General features: G+C 40.1%; 2 protein-coding genes and 1 long non-coding RNA gene across 4 annotated transcripts in view; all 3 read right to left on the bottom strand.

The window, feature by feature from the left end:
* LOC135204716 (uncharacterized) overlaps positions 1-18,044 on the bottom strand; it is a 435,779-nt gene that overhangs the window by 200,837 nt on the left and 216,898 nt on the right. The window lies entirely within an intron of this gene.
* The window catches only part of LOC135204712 (zinc finger protein OZF-like), a 489,243-nt gene that overhangs the window by 337,235 nt on the left and 133,964 nt on the right, over positions 1-18,044 (bottom strand). The gene's annotated exons all lie outside the window — the stretch shown is intronic.
* The window catches only part of LOC135204711 (zinc finger protein OZF-like), a 40,400-nt gene continuing 25,954 nt past the window's right edge, over positions 3,599-18,044 (bottom strand). The window contains exon 3 of the mRNA XM_064234863.1: positions 3,599-11,834. Within this exon, the coding sequence (XP_064090933.1) occupies positions 10,169-11,530 (1,362 nt within the window). The 5' untranslated portion in view covers positions 11,531-11,834 and the 3' untranslated portion in view covers positions 3,599-10,168. The remainder of the gene's footprint in view (positions 11,835-18,044) is intronic.

Genomic DNA, 18,044 nt, shown 5'->3' with positions numbered 1-18,044 from the left:
ATGATTACAATTCCAAAAACACATTCGCCTAGCTAACTAGCACACTAAAGTAAAAAAAAAAGTTACTAGGGGGAGATAGAAACCACAGATGACCGGGTCATTATGATAGTAAGAGACAAAGTCAAAAACTAACCTTAAACCTAATTAAAGTGCACACTTGAATAATTGATAAACATACATTAAGACTATGGAAAAATAAATATCATCCCATTAACAACAATTAACTAATGTTCCACTTATCCAATGGTTCATGAATGTCGTCTCTCTTGGCATCACTCAGTGTCGTCTCCAACGGTAAATTCCAGTAGTGCCACAAAGTAGGAGACACCCAACACAAGTTGTCTCTATAGGTGAGAATAATTACGACAAACACACAGGGTCTGCGATCTTACCCTTTTCTCTGCCCCTGGGAGGCCCCTTAATGATTCCAGAGGTTCAGCAAGCTGAGGGCAAGGGCAACGACGGGCGAGGTTCACCTTCAAAAGTACGTATGGCAAGGAAGGGCATCACACAACCACGAAGTATACGCCTTGCAAAGGAAGGGCATCACACGATCCCTTATACGAACTGAAGAGATACCGGCAAAGGTAATGTTCATAGAGGATGGCAAGGAACACCTCCAAGAGCCACCAGCTACAAAACGTCAAGGGCGTCTTCAGAATATTCGTGAAACTGCCATAAGCCATCAGAAAATATGGGAGCTGAAAACCTCTCTATAGGGAGCCGTTAACTGCCGTTTCATCACTCCAAAAGGTCCCCAAATCACCAGTGGAGATGAAAACAAAACAGGTGACGAACAGCCGAAACACCATCAAACATGAAAAGATAAAGACACTTACATGGGTGACATACCAATTAAAACTACAACTACCCTTTGGGGGGAGGAAAAGACCCCAAGTCCAGCCTTCAAAAGACATAAGTAAACAAAATTTGACAAAAACAAACAGAAACTTACTTTAATGTGCGAAGTCAAATCAGTTAACTCCATTACAATATATATATATATATATATATATATATATATATATATATATATATATATATATATATATATATATATATATATATATATATCATGGAAGGAGAACCAACCAGTCAGTTCAGAGAATTTCCCAGACTCCCCCAGCCAATATGTAACTCTCCCACATAAAGAACCAAGATTTGTATTCATGTAGGAACAATTAACAAATTCTTAAGTAATTTGTATTTTTCTTAACATACAAACCTGAAAGTCTTTACATTTACAGCCCACTTCAGCCACCCATCATTCTGGTACCTAATCCAAAAGGCAAAGAGGAGTACAGGGTGATGAGTTGGCACAGCTTTCCCCCCCTACCATTGGTAGTTAATGACTGTTTCTGAAAGTTTGACAGACGGTCCAACTTGTGTCTTCAGGCTAAACCCCTAAGTAAAGAACTTCAGGTTTGTATGTTTGGAAATATACCAATTACTTCAATAAAGCAGTCGATTCCAGAGCCGCTGACTCCTGCTGCAAGAGGGCAACTTCCTCTTCACGGAGCTGGTCCAGCTACAGACCTGGGCCTAGACGAACAATGTTCAGGTTAACATTTTTAGTCGGCTGTGACCTCCATGAGGACACATAGAAATGCTTCCGACAAAGAAGAGGAGAGGGAAGTATCGTGTGTGAGCAGCTAGAATGAGGAGAGTTCTCTTCCTTATATGCCAGAGAACTCACTTGGTCTAGAACCCCTTCAGCAAGATCAGACCACAACAGTCTCAACAAAGCTTTGGTTCCTTGTGCAGAGGGACGATCCACAGGAGGGAATGGACATGGTCTCTTCTCTGAGATTGTTATACTGACGAATCAGTTTCATTACCTTAGCAAAGGTCCTCTGTAGTCCTGAGGAAAAGGACCCTCAAGCCCTTCCAGGTCACGGTCCTCCCACACTACTCCCTCAGTTGGAGAGAAACCCTCATCAGAACCCCCTGATCTACTCTGCACCACTCGAGCATATGACCTTTCTGAACCTAGGACTGAACTTGGGACATAAGTTCTCGTATGTGGGCTGGGATGGGAGGGCAAATGATTCCATTCTCGAGCCCCAGGCCTGTCTGACTTGTGCCTCCTGGTATAATCCCAGGATGTTGAGGGGACAGTTGAGAGAGGCATAGCACTCTTCCCGGACCTGCTGGAGACTAAGCTTATCCGTGGGTCAACTTCACCTTTTTGAGACCCCAGCACTCTCTCCTTTTGGGAACGTGCACCTGGAAGCTGTTGGTTCACTCTCTTTCACTAACCATAAGCACTCATCGATGTCACAAGTCTGTGGGACCCTGTGCAATGGTAGGAGAAACTTTACCAGTCCATGAATAGGACTTTTCCTCAACTGGTATTGGGGACCATGGCCGTGATCATGGATCCTGTTGACATTATAACTGTGGCAATAGTCACAGTTACAGATGCAGCAGTCACGGAGGCACTGAGATGGGGGATCAACCCCCAGACTGAAGGCTCCCTGGAGATCCCTGGGGAGTGCCAGAGCTCCCTAAGCTTCCCTCAACAAATCTTGTAAATCCCTCAACCCTGAAAAAGTTGGGTTAAATGAAGCTTTCTCCATTCGTTCTCAGCCTCCAAGTTGTCATCTTGATCCATCGTCCCTCCCTGCGGACTCTCCATCCACAGAGCAATGGGAGATCACGAAGGGGTTACTTCTCACTGGGAGGGAGCAGCAACGAGAGGCAGTTTTCATAGGAGGAAGGAAGGAACCACAAGGATTGGCAACCCTTAGCATCACTGGAGGCATGTCTCCCTTTGATGACATGTGGGAAGCCTTCCTCTTGTATTTCCTTTTCCGTGCGAACTTTGTCCATTGCTCCAAAGGCCAATCATGACACTCAGGACAAGGGCTCGTCTTGTTCCACTCATGCTGGTGGCAATCAGTGCATCAGCTGTGAGGATCAGTTTCATAAGAGGAGAAGAAGCGATGGCAAGGAACATTCCCTATGACAGGGCAATGCCACATGGCATGAGACCTTCCCTCCTTAGGCTGTGATAAGTCATGGGTTTGCATAATTGCATTCACAAATCACAAAATATACCAAACACAATATCACCAAACAATCACACTGGAAAAACTAGGATCAGTGAGTCGCAGTGAAGAAAACCAGTTTGTTGGACAGAGGCAAGAAAGATGCGTGTATCTCGACAAACGGCTTGAAGATAAATGATGCGTTGTCAGGTGGAAGGGTCAGACTACCCAACCCACTGCCAGTAGTTAACTACCTAACAACCTTGTTAAGAATTAAATGGCCAGTTTCCAGTTCCACTGAAGGTGTTTCCATATGTAAAGAAAGAAGGTTTGCTATTTTGAGTCCATCCTTTAGATGATAATACATAGAAGTCTTGTGTTTCGAAAAATGTAGTTTTATTCTTTTCTAGGAAGGACCCTTGAAGATGATTATTTCTCAGGTTATGGGAAAATCTGCTTTTATTCAATACAAGGTCACTTTAATGGTAGTCATAAATAAAAAGTACATTAATATGTTGATACTTCAACACTTACTTGAAACTTTAAAGAGTCAGTTTTACAGAGTGTACAAAAATACAACTGGTTTGATACAAAACATTGGAGCATTTTAGCATATGACATGCTGTAAGGTAATTCAAATAGTATTCGATGCTTCACATGAGAAATATATGCAATACTGTACAAGGTACGATTGGAAAATGATCAAGTTGACAATACAAGATTTCCCATGCAAAGGAATTACTTAAGGTCTCTAGTACTTACACAACAGATACACACTTACTTTCGGCACTAATCAGGTATATAAGATACATATATCATCACTAGGACTTACATACATGACTTGCATAACATTCCCTGGTTTCTTTAGTCAATGGACGAAGTGAGGACTTGTGAAATAAATGTCCAAGAAGGACCTTATGCAGTAATGGTGTAAGGTCATTTTGATGGCAATTTATATTTTACCTTCATTCGGCGAGAGCTGGCATTCTAATCCTTTCCTTTTTTTTATTTTGCAAAGAGACTTCCTACTATGCTGAACTATCCTGCGAGACTCATATAGCCTCTGGAAGTCATCAAGATTTTTAAATAGTATATTTCATTGTCTGGCATCTACCAGATTCATTCTTTACTTACAGTTGTTCTCTTGTTTTCAATCTGTTTGTGATATTAGATAATCTGTAGTGTGGATGTGCCCTACAATTATTTTTACAGGTAAATACTTTCTAACATTCCTGGCCGTAAGTAACCTCTCATTAATCCACATTTGCAAAGACTGGAGCACCCCAATATATTTATTTATAAAATATATATTTGCAATATATAACAATGAATAGAAAGCCTCCTGTATGGTTGGCAACAATGCATATGCAGAAAAATGCAACAATAACGCTGCTAATAGCCACTGAGAAAAGGGTATTGTGAGGGTGGTAGGCTGGGGTAAGCAAATTGGGGGGGAGGGGCTTTGCAGGGGAACTTTTGTAACAGTGTGTTTATGGGTGGTGGGGGGCAAGACTTTATCTCTTCAGGAGCTTTCACGACCATTATTGGCTCAAAAGCAAAGTTCTCATACATGACATTTGACAGAGTAAACTACCTGAAGCTCTTCATGAAGCTGCATAAAAGAGGCACAACCCTACATCTAATTGGCATTTTACATTGCTGGTTCTCCACACAGCAATTCTGTGTCAAATGGGGTAACGTATTATCGGACACCTTCGGCTCCCTAAACAGGCTTCGGCAAGGGGGCATTCTCTCTCCATACCTGTTTAATACGTACACAGAGGCGTCGTGAACTATGTGCAACTGGCAACATGATTGCAAGGTTTGCCTTCTGTCACCGAGACATGAAAATGCTGCTTTTCTGCTCGTACTGCTACAGTATTTATGGGTGTTCCCACTGGACGAACTATACCCGAGAGACCATTAGAAGTATCACTGTTGTGCACAATGACATTCTGAGACGCCTCACAAACATTCCTCACTACCACTCTGCCACACAGATGTTCATAGAAAACCACATGGTAACCCGAGTGAGGAACGACAGCAACTCGCTCATACAAAGAAGTGAGGTAAGATCTAAATTGTGGGAAAGATGGGAAAATGAGGCCTTTGTCCCTTAAAGGACTTAATCTCTGTATTGGCAAGATGTCATCTGCAGATTCTGTCATTATTATTGTATTTACTGCTGATATTTTACTTTTTCATTATTACTGATTACTATCAAGTTAAAGTTTTTTTTTTACACTCGATTTTTGTATTTAGCCCTCTGGACCTGACTACTGTAACCACCTAAGGTCTCTAGATTGAGTATGTTACTGTCTGCAGTTTGTATATTCCATGTATAATGGCCCTGAGCTGAAATAAAGGATATTATTATTATTATTATTATTATTATTATTACTTTAGAGTGGCTGAGTGTCATGACTGTGTCACAGAAGTTTCAATCTCTCGTTGGCTGCTTGTGTTTGTCTCCCATTATCACTCTCTTCCATTTCCACCTCTGAAGAATAACTCCAAAAGTTACCAAGTTGCCATACCAGTGAACTGAAAAACTTGGAACACATTACAAAATAACATATCAGTATAAACTGCCCAGTCATGTTGCATCAAAAATTTTCTTACTTATCAGTGTCTGTCTTTGCATGCACATATAGTATACACCATATGTGTGTTTATTTATATACATAATCATCTGCATCATACTGAAGTCAATTACGCACTTGCTGTGTGCTTGCTTGCTGTTCTCTTCCTCTCTCTGGATTATTCTTTATTGTTTACAAAACTTTTGGAGTCCTTCCTTGATCAAAACCCCTTATGATCACCTACAACTTGGGCAATCATACGTCAAAATTGAAACATTGGGTAAATATTTAATGGAATATGCTTAATGTTAAACACAATTATGTAAATCACAATTTATCATGGGACATTAACTCGTCATCATATGATCATACACAATGCAACAGAAAGGTAGTAGTAACCAGATACTACAATATTGATATAACTGGTTGCAGAGGAGTAATTTACATGTAATCAACTGAACATTTTAGAATATAAATGTAATTGCATGGTAAGGTACTTAAAGGTATTACCTGTCCATACAACACAAACAAAAGACCAGGTACAGTATTGCTTTTGTTCTTGTTCGCTTGTCATTCAGTCCTGATCGTAACTCAGGATGCCATGGGAGCAACAGTTACTTCATACCCATATTATAAGTCAAAGAGACATCAAAATGATTAAGTTTTCCATTTAGATCTCGTTTGCTGCTTATTGAGTTGTAACCATTTAAAAACTACTGTAGTACACAATATCTGTAAGTCTCTCTCTCTCTCTTCACTCTAAAGGTTTAAAAGGTCTTGTTACCAATTTATGCAAATGTGAAGTGTAAACTTTCTTTTTTGCCTTCAAAGGTGATGACAATTGCAGTTTTGCATCTCTCTCTCTCTCATTGCCAGCATTCAAGGATTGACTTCCATTCCTTAGAGAACGCAGTGAGTGTTGCTTGGTTTCTATAAATTGCTCACATTCAGAGCAAGAACTCTGATGTGCAGTACGTGAAAAAGTTAATATCCTTTTATGGAATGTAATTAACATCAATCAGGACTTTCAGTAAATATGGTGTGATATACATTTAAAAGTTGTTTCAGCCAATAATATACAATTGCCTAAGCCCAAGTAGCTTAGATGTAATGCTGTGATACATCTGTAATAAGATTTGAGTGAAAAGCTTATTAGATTTTTAATTAATGTGGCGGTAACAAAATGCAGTACAAAATAGCAGCTACTTTCTAACAAATAAGCTTGTGTTGACGTACATGTGCTTGTACATACATATATGCATCATGATGCTAGAAAAAAGAGATTTTCCAGGTTTGCCACAAGTAAACAGTTCTGGCAATGTGAACGGGTATGAGAGAGGGAGACAGAATTTCAGGATAGTTTTTGTATGCATTTATTCAGCTGACGGTATTGTACAGTTTGCTTTTTCATTATGTGTACAGCACAGTACTGTAGTGCATTATGTATTGTTTATTAGCGCATACTGTAGTCACAATACAGGCAAGAAAATAAAGGACTAAATAATTTTCGTATAATCAATTATTTGGATACTTATTTACTGTTAAAATCAGCTTATATCTTTGACCCATTAAGTGCAATCTGCATATTACAAAATCATTAAAAGTAACACTTGGCTAACCCACTAAGACTGTCTCTGTAATCACCCGTCTCCCACCAAATGGCACTGTAATGTTTACGTTCTTGTCAGCATTCTTCATACATGTCCTTATGCAGTCGGTGTGAATTAGCGCTAGTAATCATTCTGACGATTTAGGGTTTATTTTACATTCTTAAAGTGATTGTTTACCATATCCACAAATTTCCAATCTCCACAAGAGCCTTGGATATATATTGCAGCAGATAATTGAGGGTTTACTGAAAGTGGCTACTTTCCAGTGTGAATTCTCATTTGCATTATAAGATGTTTCCTGTAAAATTCCTTTCCACATTCTTACACATGGGCTTCTCTCTCTGGCTTCTGTTATTCTTAATTTTCGGTTTATATCAGGGGTGCAATGGGCTCCAGCCTGGGGTCTATGGTTGCACCTCTATGTTCCACTAGCCTCATATCCGAGGGCTCTTTTCAAGGTGTTTACCGTTCCTATGAGGGCAGCAATCTGCACCTCATTTATACTTGGGTAACTTGATATTGCCTGAAGATATTGCTCAGGTTTTTCTTTATAAGTCTTATTGCCCTACCACCACAGGTACTATTTCTATTTCCTTCAGTTCCCATGTACTTTTCAGGTCGTTCTGTAGGTCATGGTATTTTGTTATTTTATGCCTTTCAGCTCTATTGAGGCCAAAGTCACTGGGTAGTGTCGCACCTATAATCTTTGCTGTTTTTTCCTCCTTGTTCCAGGTCACAATATCAGGTTTTATAGCACCTCCTTCTTTATATCTTCCTGTTGGAATTTCCTTGTCATAAAAGATGGTAACGGCCCTATTGGAGGTGATTGGATCTGGTTCATGCTCCCACACTTTTTCTTTTACTTCAATTCTGAATTCTTTATGTATTTTCCAATGTATATATTTACAGATATTGTTGTGGCGGGCTGTATATTGACCATCTGCAAGCAGGGTCTGGCAGGCTGATATCAGATGATTCGTACTCTCAACCGCTGCATGATAAAACCACACTGGTCACTCCCTGATATACTTGCCATTTTCTTGAAGCTGTTTTTTAGGTCTTGATTTTGTGCTCTTATTATCAGAATTTCTCCATCATAACCTACATCTCCATTTCTTATCCATCTAAGTGATTCTTCTTTGTCTGTTCAACTATTTTTTCAGTTCTTGAAATCTTTCTGCACTTCCATGGTCTTTCCACCTTTCTATTCTAAGTTTCTCCTCTCTGTGACTGTATTTCTGCCTGGTCTTCCTGGCTATCGTTTTTGTTGGAGTCTGTTTAGTACCCTCCGTGTCTTTTAGCAGATCTGCAAAGTTCTTAGCCTGTGGTGTTGGGCAACCTTTTTGATGTTTTCATCCTCAGAGCTTTTGAAGTACTACCCTTGACTTATTTATTATTGCTGCTCTGTAGGCATAATCCACCTTCTCTGTGAGGGAGATATTTATGTAGGGTGAGAATCTTCCTGGTTTTAATGTCCATCCTGTCTAACTCACTTTGTGGACAGTCTACAATGCCAAAACCATGTCACCAATGGTATTGCCAGCTGGTTCTATACCACTGTTTTCTTGTATTCCCAAGTTCTTATATGCAGACTCCCCTGCCAGGTCTTCAACAAACATGCCTTCCTCTACCTTTATTCCTTCTGATATTACTCTCTTCCCTCTCTTTATTGTACTCTTGGCACACTTGTCCAACCCAAATTCCATGCAGGTGTCATTTGAGAATTGGTAGACTGTCCTAACTAATTCTTCCAATTTTTCTTCTGAATCTGCATACAACTTAAGGTCATCCATAAAGAGCAGGTGGTTCACTCTTTTATTCTCTTTTCTCCTTCTACTTTTGCTTAGGTCATAGACAGTGTTAGTGTTGTTCAAGATTTTACTAAGCAGATCTATGGTCAAGCAGAATAGAAGTAGTGAAAGGATGTCACTCTGGAATATTCCTCTTTGGATCTTTATGTCTGGAATTACTATCTGGCCCAAAAGAGTGTTTTAGGCAGAGAGTGGTCTTCCACTTCCTCATCTGTGCTGCGAAGAAAGATCTTATTTCCTCATTGATGTTGTCTAATTCCATATATTTGAATATCCAGGTGCACGGCACGGTATCAAATGCCTTCTTGTAATCTATCCAAGCCATATTAAGATTCCTTTGTCTTTTCTTACAATCTTCTAATATTGTTTTGTTTATTAGCAGTTGATCTTTAGCACCTAGTTTGTTTCTTGTGCATCCCTTTCGTTCTTTTTCCATATATTTGCCTTGATCTAGATGTTCATAGATCTCATCAGCTATGACTCCTTTGACCCATTTGTAGGTTGTTGGTAGGCAGCAGATGGCCCTATATTTGTTAAAGAGCTCAGTCTCAAGAGCTCTTAGAGAGAAGGTTGGTGCTTCCTGTTGTGAGCCACTCTGGTGATTCTTCTCCTTTTACTATTCTTGAAAAGGCTTGCATATAAGTGTGGTGTAGTGCTGTGATCTTTTTTAGCCAGAAATTTCAGATCTTGTCTATTCCTGGTGTCTTGAAATTATTATATGCTTATAGTTTTGTTACTTTTTCGATGGTGAACCTTATTGGTGGCATTTGCTATTTCTGGTTGTTCTTCTGCTTAATGGTGCCAATCCATGAATTCTCTTGGTTTTGTCTAGGGTCTTCAAACAGTGGCTTCCAAAATTTCTCTAGGTCTTCCTTGCTCGGTGGTGTTCATACCGCCACTGTTTCTTTCGTTATCTTTCTATACACAATCTTTGGATTTTCACCAAACTGCTTATATATCTGTTTTACCTTTATCTCCTATTGTTTGTTTCCTATTTGTGAAGCTAGGGCCTTGATATTGGCTTGGTGTTCTGACAATTTTCCACTCATTTGTTCATCCCCTATTCTGTATTTTTTCTTTATTTTCCTTATTTTCTTGAGCAGATTTTGTGAGTGATTTTGATCTCTCATATACTTGGTCATTTGAGATATCTCTGCCTTAACTGGTTTATTTTATCATGTTGTTTCTTTTTCCTCTCCGGTATGCAACCTCATATGACTTGTAAGATTTGATTTCTGGGAAAATCCTTTATCACATCCGTTGCACATGAATGGCTTCTCTCCAGTGTGGATTCTTATATGATCTGTAAGAGTTGATTTCAGGGAAAATGCTTTCCCACATTCTTTGCACATGAATGGCTTCTCTCCGGTATGGAACCTCATATGACGTGTAAGACTTGATTTCTGGGAAAATCCTTTCCCACATTCATTGCACATGAATGGCTTCTCTCTAGTGTGCAATCTCATATGACTTGTAAGATTTGATTTCTGGGAAAATGCTTTCCCACATTCATTGCACATGAATGGCTTCTCTCCAGTATGCAATCTCATATGAAGTGTAAGAATTGATTTATCGGAAAATGCTTTCCCACATTCCTTGCATATGAATGGATTCTCTCCAGTATGCCATCTCATATGAAGTGTAAGACTTGGTTTATGGGAAAATACTTTATCACATTCCTTGCACATGAATGGTTTCTCTCCAGTATGCAATCTCATATGACTTGTAAGATTTGCTTTCTGGGAAAATGCTTTATCACATTCCTTGCATCTGAATGGTTTCTCTCCAGTGTGGATTTTCATATGACTTGCAAGATGTGGTTTCTGGGAAAATGCTTTCCCACATTCCTTACACCTGAATGGATTCTCTCCAGTGTGGATTCTCATATGAAGTGTAAGCATTGATTTCTTGGAAAATGGTTTCCCACATTCATTGCACGTGAATGGCTTCTCTCCGGTATGGATTCTCATATGACTTGTAAGATGATGTTTGTGGGCAAATTCTTTCCCACATTCCTTGCACGTGAATGGCTTCTCTCCCGTATGGATTCTCGTATGAACTATAAGATTATGTTTCAAGGAAAATGCTTTCCCACAGTCATTGCACATGAATTTCTCTCTGGTAGGATTTGTGATATCATTTGTAAGATTAATTTTCTTGTAAAATGTTTTCTCACAGTCAGTGGATATGAAAGGCTTCTCTCCATTGTGACTATTTCTTCTTTCTTGTTTTACTTCCTTTTTGCAAGTTTGTGGATGTTTTTCATTCACTGTTGAATTCATTTCATATGAATATTCATCATCTTCATTAGACTCACAGAATTCCTCTGGCTCTATTTTGATGTCCATAAATGGATCCAGAGACAAAAAGTCTTCATCACTGGTTCCACTAAAGGCAGCCAAGTTGCTGTTTTCTTGATTTATGGAAGGTAGTGATAATGCACCTTCAGTTTCACTTTTCAAAGGAAATTCTAAAGAATGTCCTGGATTCATTTTAGCCTTATGTCCCGTCCTGCTCCGTAATGACAATGTGTTCATTTCACAACTCTTAACACACAATTGTTTACAAATAATTACTGAATAAATCTGTTAAAAATTAAGTACAATATCTTGAAGGACTACAACCAGATGTCACTGCTGATTTATGAATCTAATATTCAAAACAAATTTTACTTGTTGTTTAAATTTGTTAAATATGCATACAATAATTCACTGTTGTCTCATACACTTTAGGAGTTGCTATTAGTAATGTTCCATGTAGTACAATTAAACAACATGCATTCCCAAAATCCTGATGCTAATCAAAACTGTCGAAGGAAGGAAGGTTCTTCTGAGGGTGAATCTGAAATCAGACAATGCAACACAGAGTTAGGAACCATAATGCCAGAACTAAAGCAGCAAAATAATCAATCAAATTCAATTCAGGTTCCCATAAAGGTCTCAGGCCGATTAACAAAGTGTGCATTTGATAGTTCTATCCAAACATGAATACAATCCTACCAAACGTTGTCCAGACACAGCATCAAAACATTCCTGAGGCAACAATGCAACAACAATAGATTAACAGTTAATATTGATGCCCACCACCTCACATCTATAAACCTTCTTAGCTTGATATTACAATACAAATTACTTATGAACATATCTTATCAACAAATCAAAAGCCAAGAATAGAAAATTCAAGAGACCAGCATAAGAGTTTTGTGGGGTAACAGCAGGAAGGGTACAGTACACAGCAAATGCTTAATTATATGTGACCCAGCTATACATAACACCATATTATCCACAGATGCGGTAGATATTAATAAAAAAAAATAGTAAGGGTCAATTGAGTAGTAATTTGAAGAGAGATGAAAGTTTTCAAATTAGTTCCACTGATTGTTATTGTGGATACAATACAAGAGTAGCTATTATGACCATCAACACTGATGACAGTCTTGGAAGGTATGTGCTGCTACATTTCTTCAAATATGACATTTTTTTTCAGAGCTATACAAACCAGAGCTTTTTATGAAGGAGTATCTTTCAGTGCATGTTGGAAATGGGTTACCTGGTGGTTAAGAAGAGTGAGTAGGGTAATGAACAAAGAGGGGTGGCTGTGATGGGAGATATGATATAAGGTTTATGTTTGTATATCTATGAAAATTCCATACTACAGCATTTCCTCGATTAGTGTATCTGCATATGCATGGCTCGCGACTTGGCAATATATTCACATTTAACTCCAGCCCTACCAAAATCTAAATGAATGTATACATACATAAATAAAAATGAATACAGTAAAAAGCCCTTTTGGTTTTCAATGCTACAAAGGTGGAATAATTACAAAATTTTTTAAGTAATGTGTATTTTTCCTCATATACAAACCAGAAGGTCTTTACATATGGATATAATTGCAGCGCAAGCTGGGGAAATACCCCATCCTTAAGCTTCACTTTAACCTTTTGGTTCAGGTAGCAGAATGAGGGGTGACTTGAGGTGGGCAATTTATGTAAAGACCTGTAGGTTTGCATGTTCAGAAAAATACAAATTACTTAAAATATTTGTAGTCTGTTCCTAAAAAATATAATCCTTTGTTCTTTACATATGAAGACTTACTTGTTGGTGGAAGGATTCTGAGTAAATCTCTGAACTGACTGGTACCTCAATTCACCTGGGCCTCCTTCCTGGTCATGTAGAGCAGAGGAAGGAGTCCTGTGCCTCTGACCTGTTGAGCTTATGTGATGTTCAACTGCCAGTCTTCTGGGCCTTGCGAATTAATGGGCATGTATAGCATCATTTATTCAAAAAGGGTTTGGATGAACCCCTCGTGTCAGAGACAATAAAAGAATAATAAAACCAATGGGTTTTATTTAATTCTCAGCTTCTCTCTCCCTTTGCTAGAGAGAGGGGATGCCCATGGGCCTGTTAACCTACAGACTTCTAGATTATAGACAGAGTATAGTACTCAATTATATAGCTCACCTGCATCGCACGCCAACCTTCCCTCAGCCCTACAGGCGAGGAAGGGTATAAATAAAAAAGGGAAGAGAAGGCGGCCAGTCACTCATTCACACTCTCTCTTTGTGACTGAACAACTTAGGCGAGATGCTACCTGTATCTCTAGGGAAGCCGGGTGAGTTACACAACTTGTTGACCGTCCACCAGAGGACCCAAGGAGAAAAATGTCCATAAACCCATGGGCAATGTCTTGAAGGTAGAAGGATGTGAATGTAGTTTTTCATGGAACACACTCCCACCCTTAGTACTTGTGGAACCGACAGGTTCTTCCAGAATGCAAGGGACAGACCAATGCCCCTAACCTTGTAAGCTCTTACTCAGAAAGTACTCCTAACTACCTCGTCAAAAGCAGAGTACGCTCTTTTGATTTTGTCAACAAGCCAGAAAATAATCTTGTTATTGGACACCTCTTCCTTGGCCGAGCCAGCACTAACAAAGAGTTGTTGACACTCAGGATGGAGATCTCGAAACCTCTTTAGATAGCTCCACAACACTCGAACTGGACACAGTAGTATATTGTCTTGATCACTACCAGCAAAGTCCTCTAGGAAGGGGATAAAAAAGAACTTGAATCTGGGGTCAGGAACCGATGGATTCTGAGTCTTCGTTACAAATTCTGGGACAAACTAGAGCATGACAGATCCTCATCCCTTCAAGTGTTTAACACTGAAGGAAAGTCCATGAAGTTCACCAATTCTCTTTGCCAATGCCAGGGTAAGCAAGAACACAGTCTTGAAGGTCAGAACCCTCTTGTCTGACAACTCTCGTAAAGGCTAGGGTGCACAAGTCAAGCTCTGTAAGACAAGAGTCACATCCCACTCAGGGGGATTGAATTCCCTGGGAAGGCAAAACTGTTTGAAGCTTCTCAATAGCTTGGAGATCTCCACAAGGAAGAAAGGTCGACACCCTTCAAACAAAGGATTAGTCCCAGGGCAACTCTGTAGCTCCTGAACGCTGACACGGAGAGAAACTTCTCTCGGCGAAGAAAAACAAGAAAGTCTGCGACATACTGAAGAGGAGATCCGACCAGAGAGATACCCCATCGACGACACCAACAACAGAAGACGACCCATTTCCTCTGGTACACAGCTGCTGAAGATTTACAAAGGTATTCAGACGTCTTGGTCGCTGTGTGACAAGAAAATACCTCTCGCTCACAAGAGATGGTGGATAGTCTTCAGGCGTGAAGTGACAGTTCTCTCACAGCCTGGTGATACCTCTCTATGAGCAGCTGGCACAGCAGGTTGTACCAAGCAGGAATCTCTCTTGGTACCTAGGGAAGTAGAGCTAGCAGGTCTGGATACCACTCAGCAAGTGGTCACTTGGTAGCAACAAGGGTCATCTGAAATTTGGTGTGATCATGACCCTGCTGATCACCCAATGAATCAAACAAAATGGAAAAGCATAGGCCTTGGAGATTGTCCCATGGGTGTTGGAAAGTGTCTTCTATTGCTGTCCATGGGTCTGGCACAACAGAACAGAACGTCAGGAGCTGTTGTGCAAGGTTGCAAAGAGGTCTATGGCTAGTAAACCCCAAAGTATTGAACAATCTTTCTGTAATGTCTTGGGTGTAGGGACCACATTGTCCCTATCTCCTGACCCTGGCAACTGAGCTTGTCTGCCACTATGTTCTGGCTGACAGCTCTACTGATCGTGCTACTGCCCACTCATGAACCTGCATTGCCAACATGTGGAGCTGAAAGGAAACCAATTCCTCTGCTTGTTGACCTATGATAATACTGTACAGTTGTACAGTATTGGCAGATTAGGGCTGTCGACCACCTCATGCAAGGGGGATTTTCCCGTAAGTGTGGCACGGTCTCTAAAAATGCTCATAAATGCTTACTTCTAGAGTTCAAACACAAAATATGACTTTAACTATGCTCCATAAGTCTTAGGCTAACTTTTGAATAAAATTAAAGTTACTGTAATTTCATTTAAAAGTAAGCTTAATACAGTAGGCGATTGGTAAAACTATATGAGTGTATGAAGATTACAGACATACAATAGAGAGAGAGAGAGAGAGAGAGAGAGAGAGAGAGAGAGAGAGAGAGAGAAATATTATTTTCATTATTCAATGTAATTTAATTTAAATATAAAAGCTTGAAAACTTATAAATCACATATGGAATTAAACAAACACTTTTGCAAGTTTTTCAAGAGTTTGAATATGTTGCATTTGCTTTTGCATATCTTTGAGATATTCTTGTATGACAAATAGTTATGTTCCAATGAAAAGTTTGTGCTATTAAGAAATCGCACAACTTGAATAGCGTAAGATTGAGGTATTACTGTATTGTTGATATAAACACCATGGAGTGGCCCCCATCACCGGATCCTGAACCTCTTGCAGAGCCAAAAATGCCACCTTGAGATCCAGATGTGAAGCTGTCTAAAGTCCTGGTTCCACACACCTGAAACCAGCAACTCTTCCAAGTGTGTTATCCCTCAGTCGATGTATCGACAAACATAAGCATCTCGGGATTGGAACCACCAGGATAAGTCCTTCCTTACTTCCTCTGAGAAAGGCATCTGGAAGAATGACTCCCCCCTTACGGAGACCAAAACTCCTTCATTCTCCACTGAACAGAACGAAGGTGAAGCTACTCACGAGGGGCCAGCTTCTCCAAGGATGACAGGTGACCCAGAATGACTTGGCACTGCTGAGGTGGTTCTTCCTATTGAGACAGGAATAAATGCATTGCCTAATGATCTTGCTGATATGCGAGTCTGAGGGGCAGACTCTTGCTGCTGCCATATCTATCAGCATGGCTATATACTGATACTTTACCCTCTGCTTGGGTTGTGGCGGGATCACAGGCTCAAAAACAAGCGGGCGAAATCACCCCCCCCCCCTAACCCCACACATAAACTTAACCAATCTGGCTGCCAAACTCACCCTCAGTCACTCTTTCCTCTTTACACTGCAAAATACACGCAGGACAATTGACCTACATACACACAGAACAAAAACACGAACACATATACTCACCCAACTCCAGATACTCAGGGCTATGCTGTGCTGTCCGCTGGTCAAGGTCATTGAGACACCACCAACAACAATGACAACAACCTAGCACCACAACCCCGCAACCAAACAACACAACAACTAAGGACCACAACCCCACAACTAAACAACACAACAATGAACAAGGAATACAACCACAACTCAACAACAAAGCAAACAAACAAGGAACACAACCACAACTCAACAACACAACAACAAACAAGGAATACAACCGCAACAAAAGACCACTGCACAAACAATCACTAACACAAAAAAAAATAACTACACAAAAAGGCAACACACACACCCACTAACAACACCAAGGAATCACAACAGCTCACCAACAACAACCCTCAATAACTCACACATAACTCAAAAGAAACTCATAAGCACAACAAATCTAACAACACAGGCACAACAACTCCAAGCAACATCAAACTTAACAAAAACTAAACAACAAATCAATAACACTCAACTCAACTGACTTTAAAAGCCTTCAACATTCTTCATAGACTGCTGCCGACACTATTGACCCTCACAGGCTCTGACTCAAAACTCTGATCTTAACAACTAACTCCAGCTGCACCAGCAGACAATCCAGAACTCACCAACAGCCAATTCAATTGGTAACCATCCATCTCTCTCTCTCTCTCTCTCTTACGGGAAACCAAAACACAAATACATACTACACATCTCAATGTCAATACAAACCACGAAACTTTCTCTCTCTCTCTCTCTCTCTCTCTCTCTCTCTCTCTCTCTCTCTCTCTCTCTCTCTCTCTCAATCTCCAAGGACGTTGTCAAATGGAACTCCCATAACTCCTCCATAGGGTGTGAGATCATCCTTTTCAAAAATGACATTTTTATAATAAAATTAGATTTTACACATACTTACCATGTAGTTGAAAGCTTCCTACCCTGGCAGTCAAAATATTCTAAATTTTGTGGCGGGGCCACCATTGGTAGTGCAGTAGGTTCTCCACACAGCAATTCTGTGTCAAATGGGTTAACGTATTATCGTATACCTTCGGCTCCCTAAACGGGCTTTGGCTAGGGGGCATTCTCTCCCCATACCTGTTTAATATGTACACAGATGCCTTGAATGTCAAACTGAACTCACTCCCAGTGAAACAACTACAAACAACCTTTGTTACGCCGACGATATGGTTCTGATTTCCGCATCAGTGCAAGGTCTCCAATCGACACTTGTCGCCAATATGCAGAGGAATTTGATATCCTATGTAACGAAACCAAGACCCAGTGCATGTCACAGGTCCCGAGATTACTTAAGCATATTGCAGAACAACAAATTTTCCTTGGAAATCATCGGCGGCAATTCATGCACGAATTTCTGTATTTGGGTCACATTATCATGGACGTCCTAAAAGATACAGCAGACATTGAACAGAGGCGTCGTAAACTATGTGCAACTGGCAACATGATTGCAAGGAGGTTTGCCTTCTGTCACCAAGACGTGAAACCGCTGCTCTTCCGCTCGTATTGCTACAGTATTTATGGGTGTTCCCACTGGACGGACTATACCCGA

Source organism: Macrobrachium nipponense, chromosome 47, assembly GCF_015104395.2.
Source record: "Macrobrachium nipponense isolate FS-2020 chromosome 47, ASM1510439v2, whole genome shotgun sequence".
Lineage (NCBI taxonomy): Eukaryota > Metazoa > Arthropoda > Malacostraca > Decapoda > Palaemonidae > Macrobrachium > Macrobrachium nipponense.
Note: the sequence above shows the minus strand (reverse complement) of the source record. Positions and strands in the feature narration are given on the sequence as shown.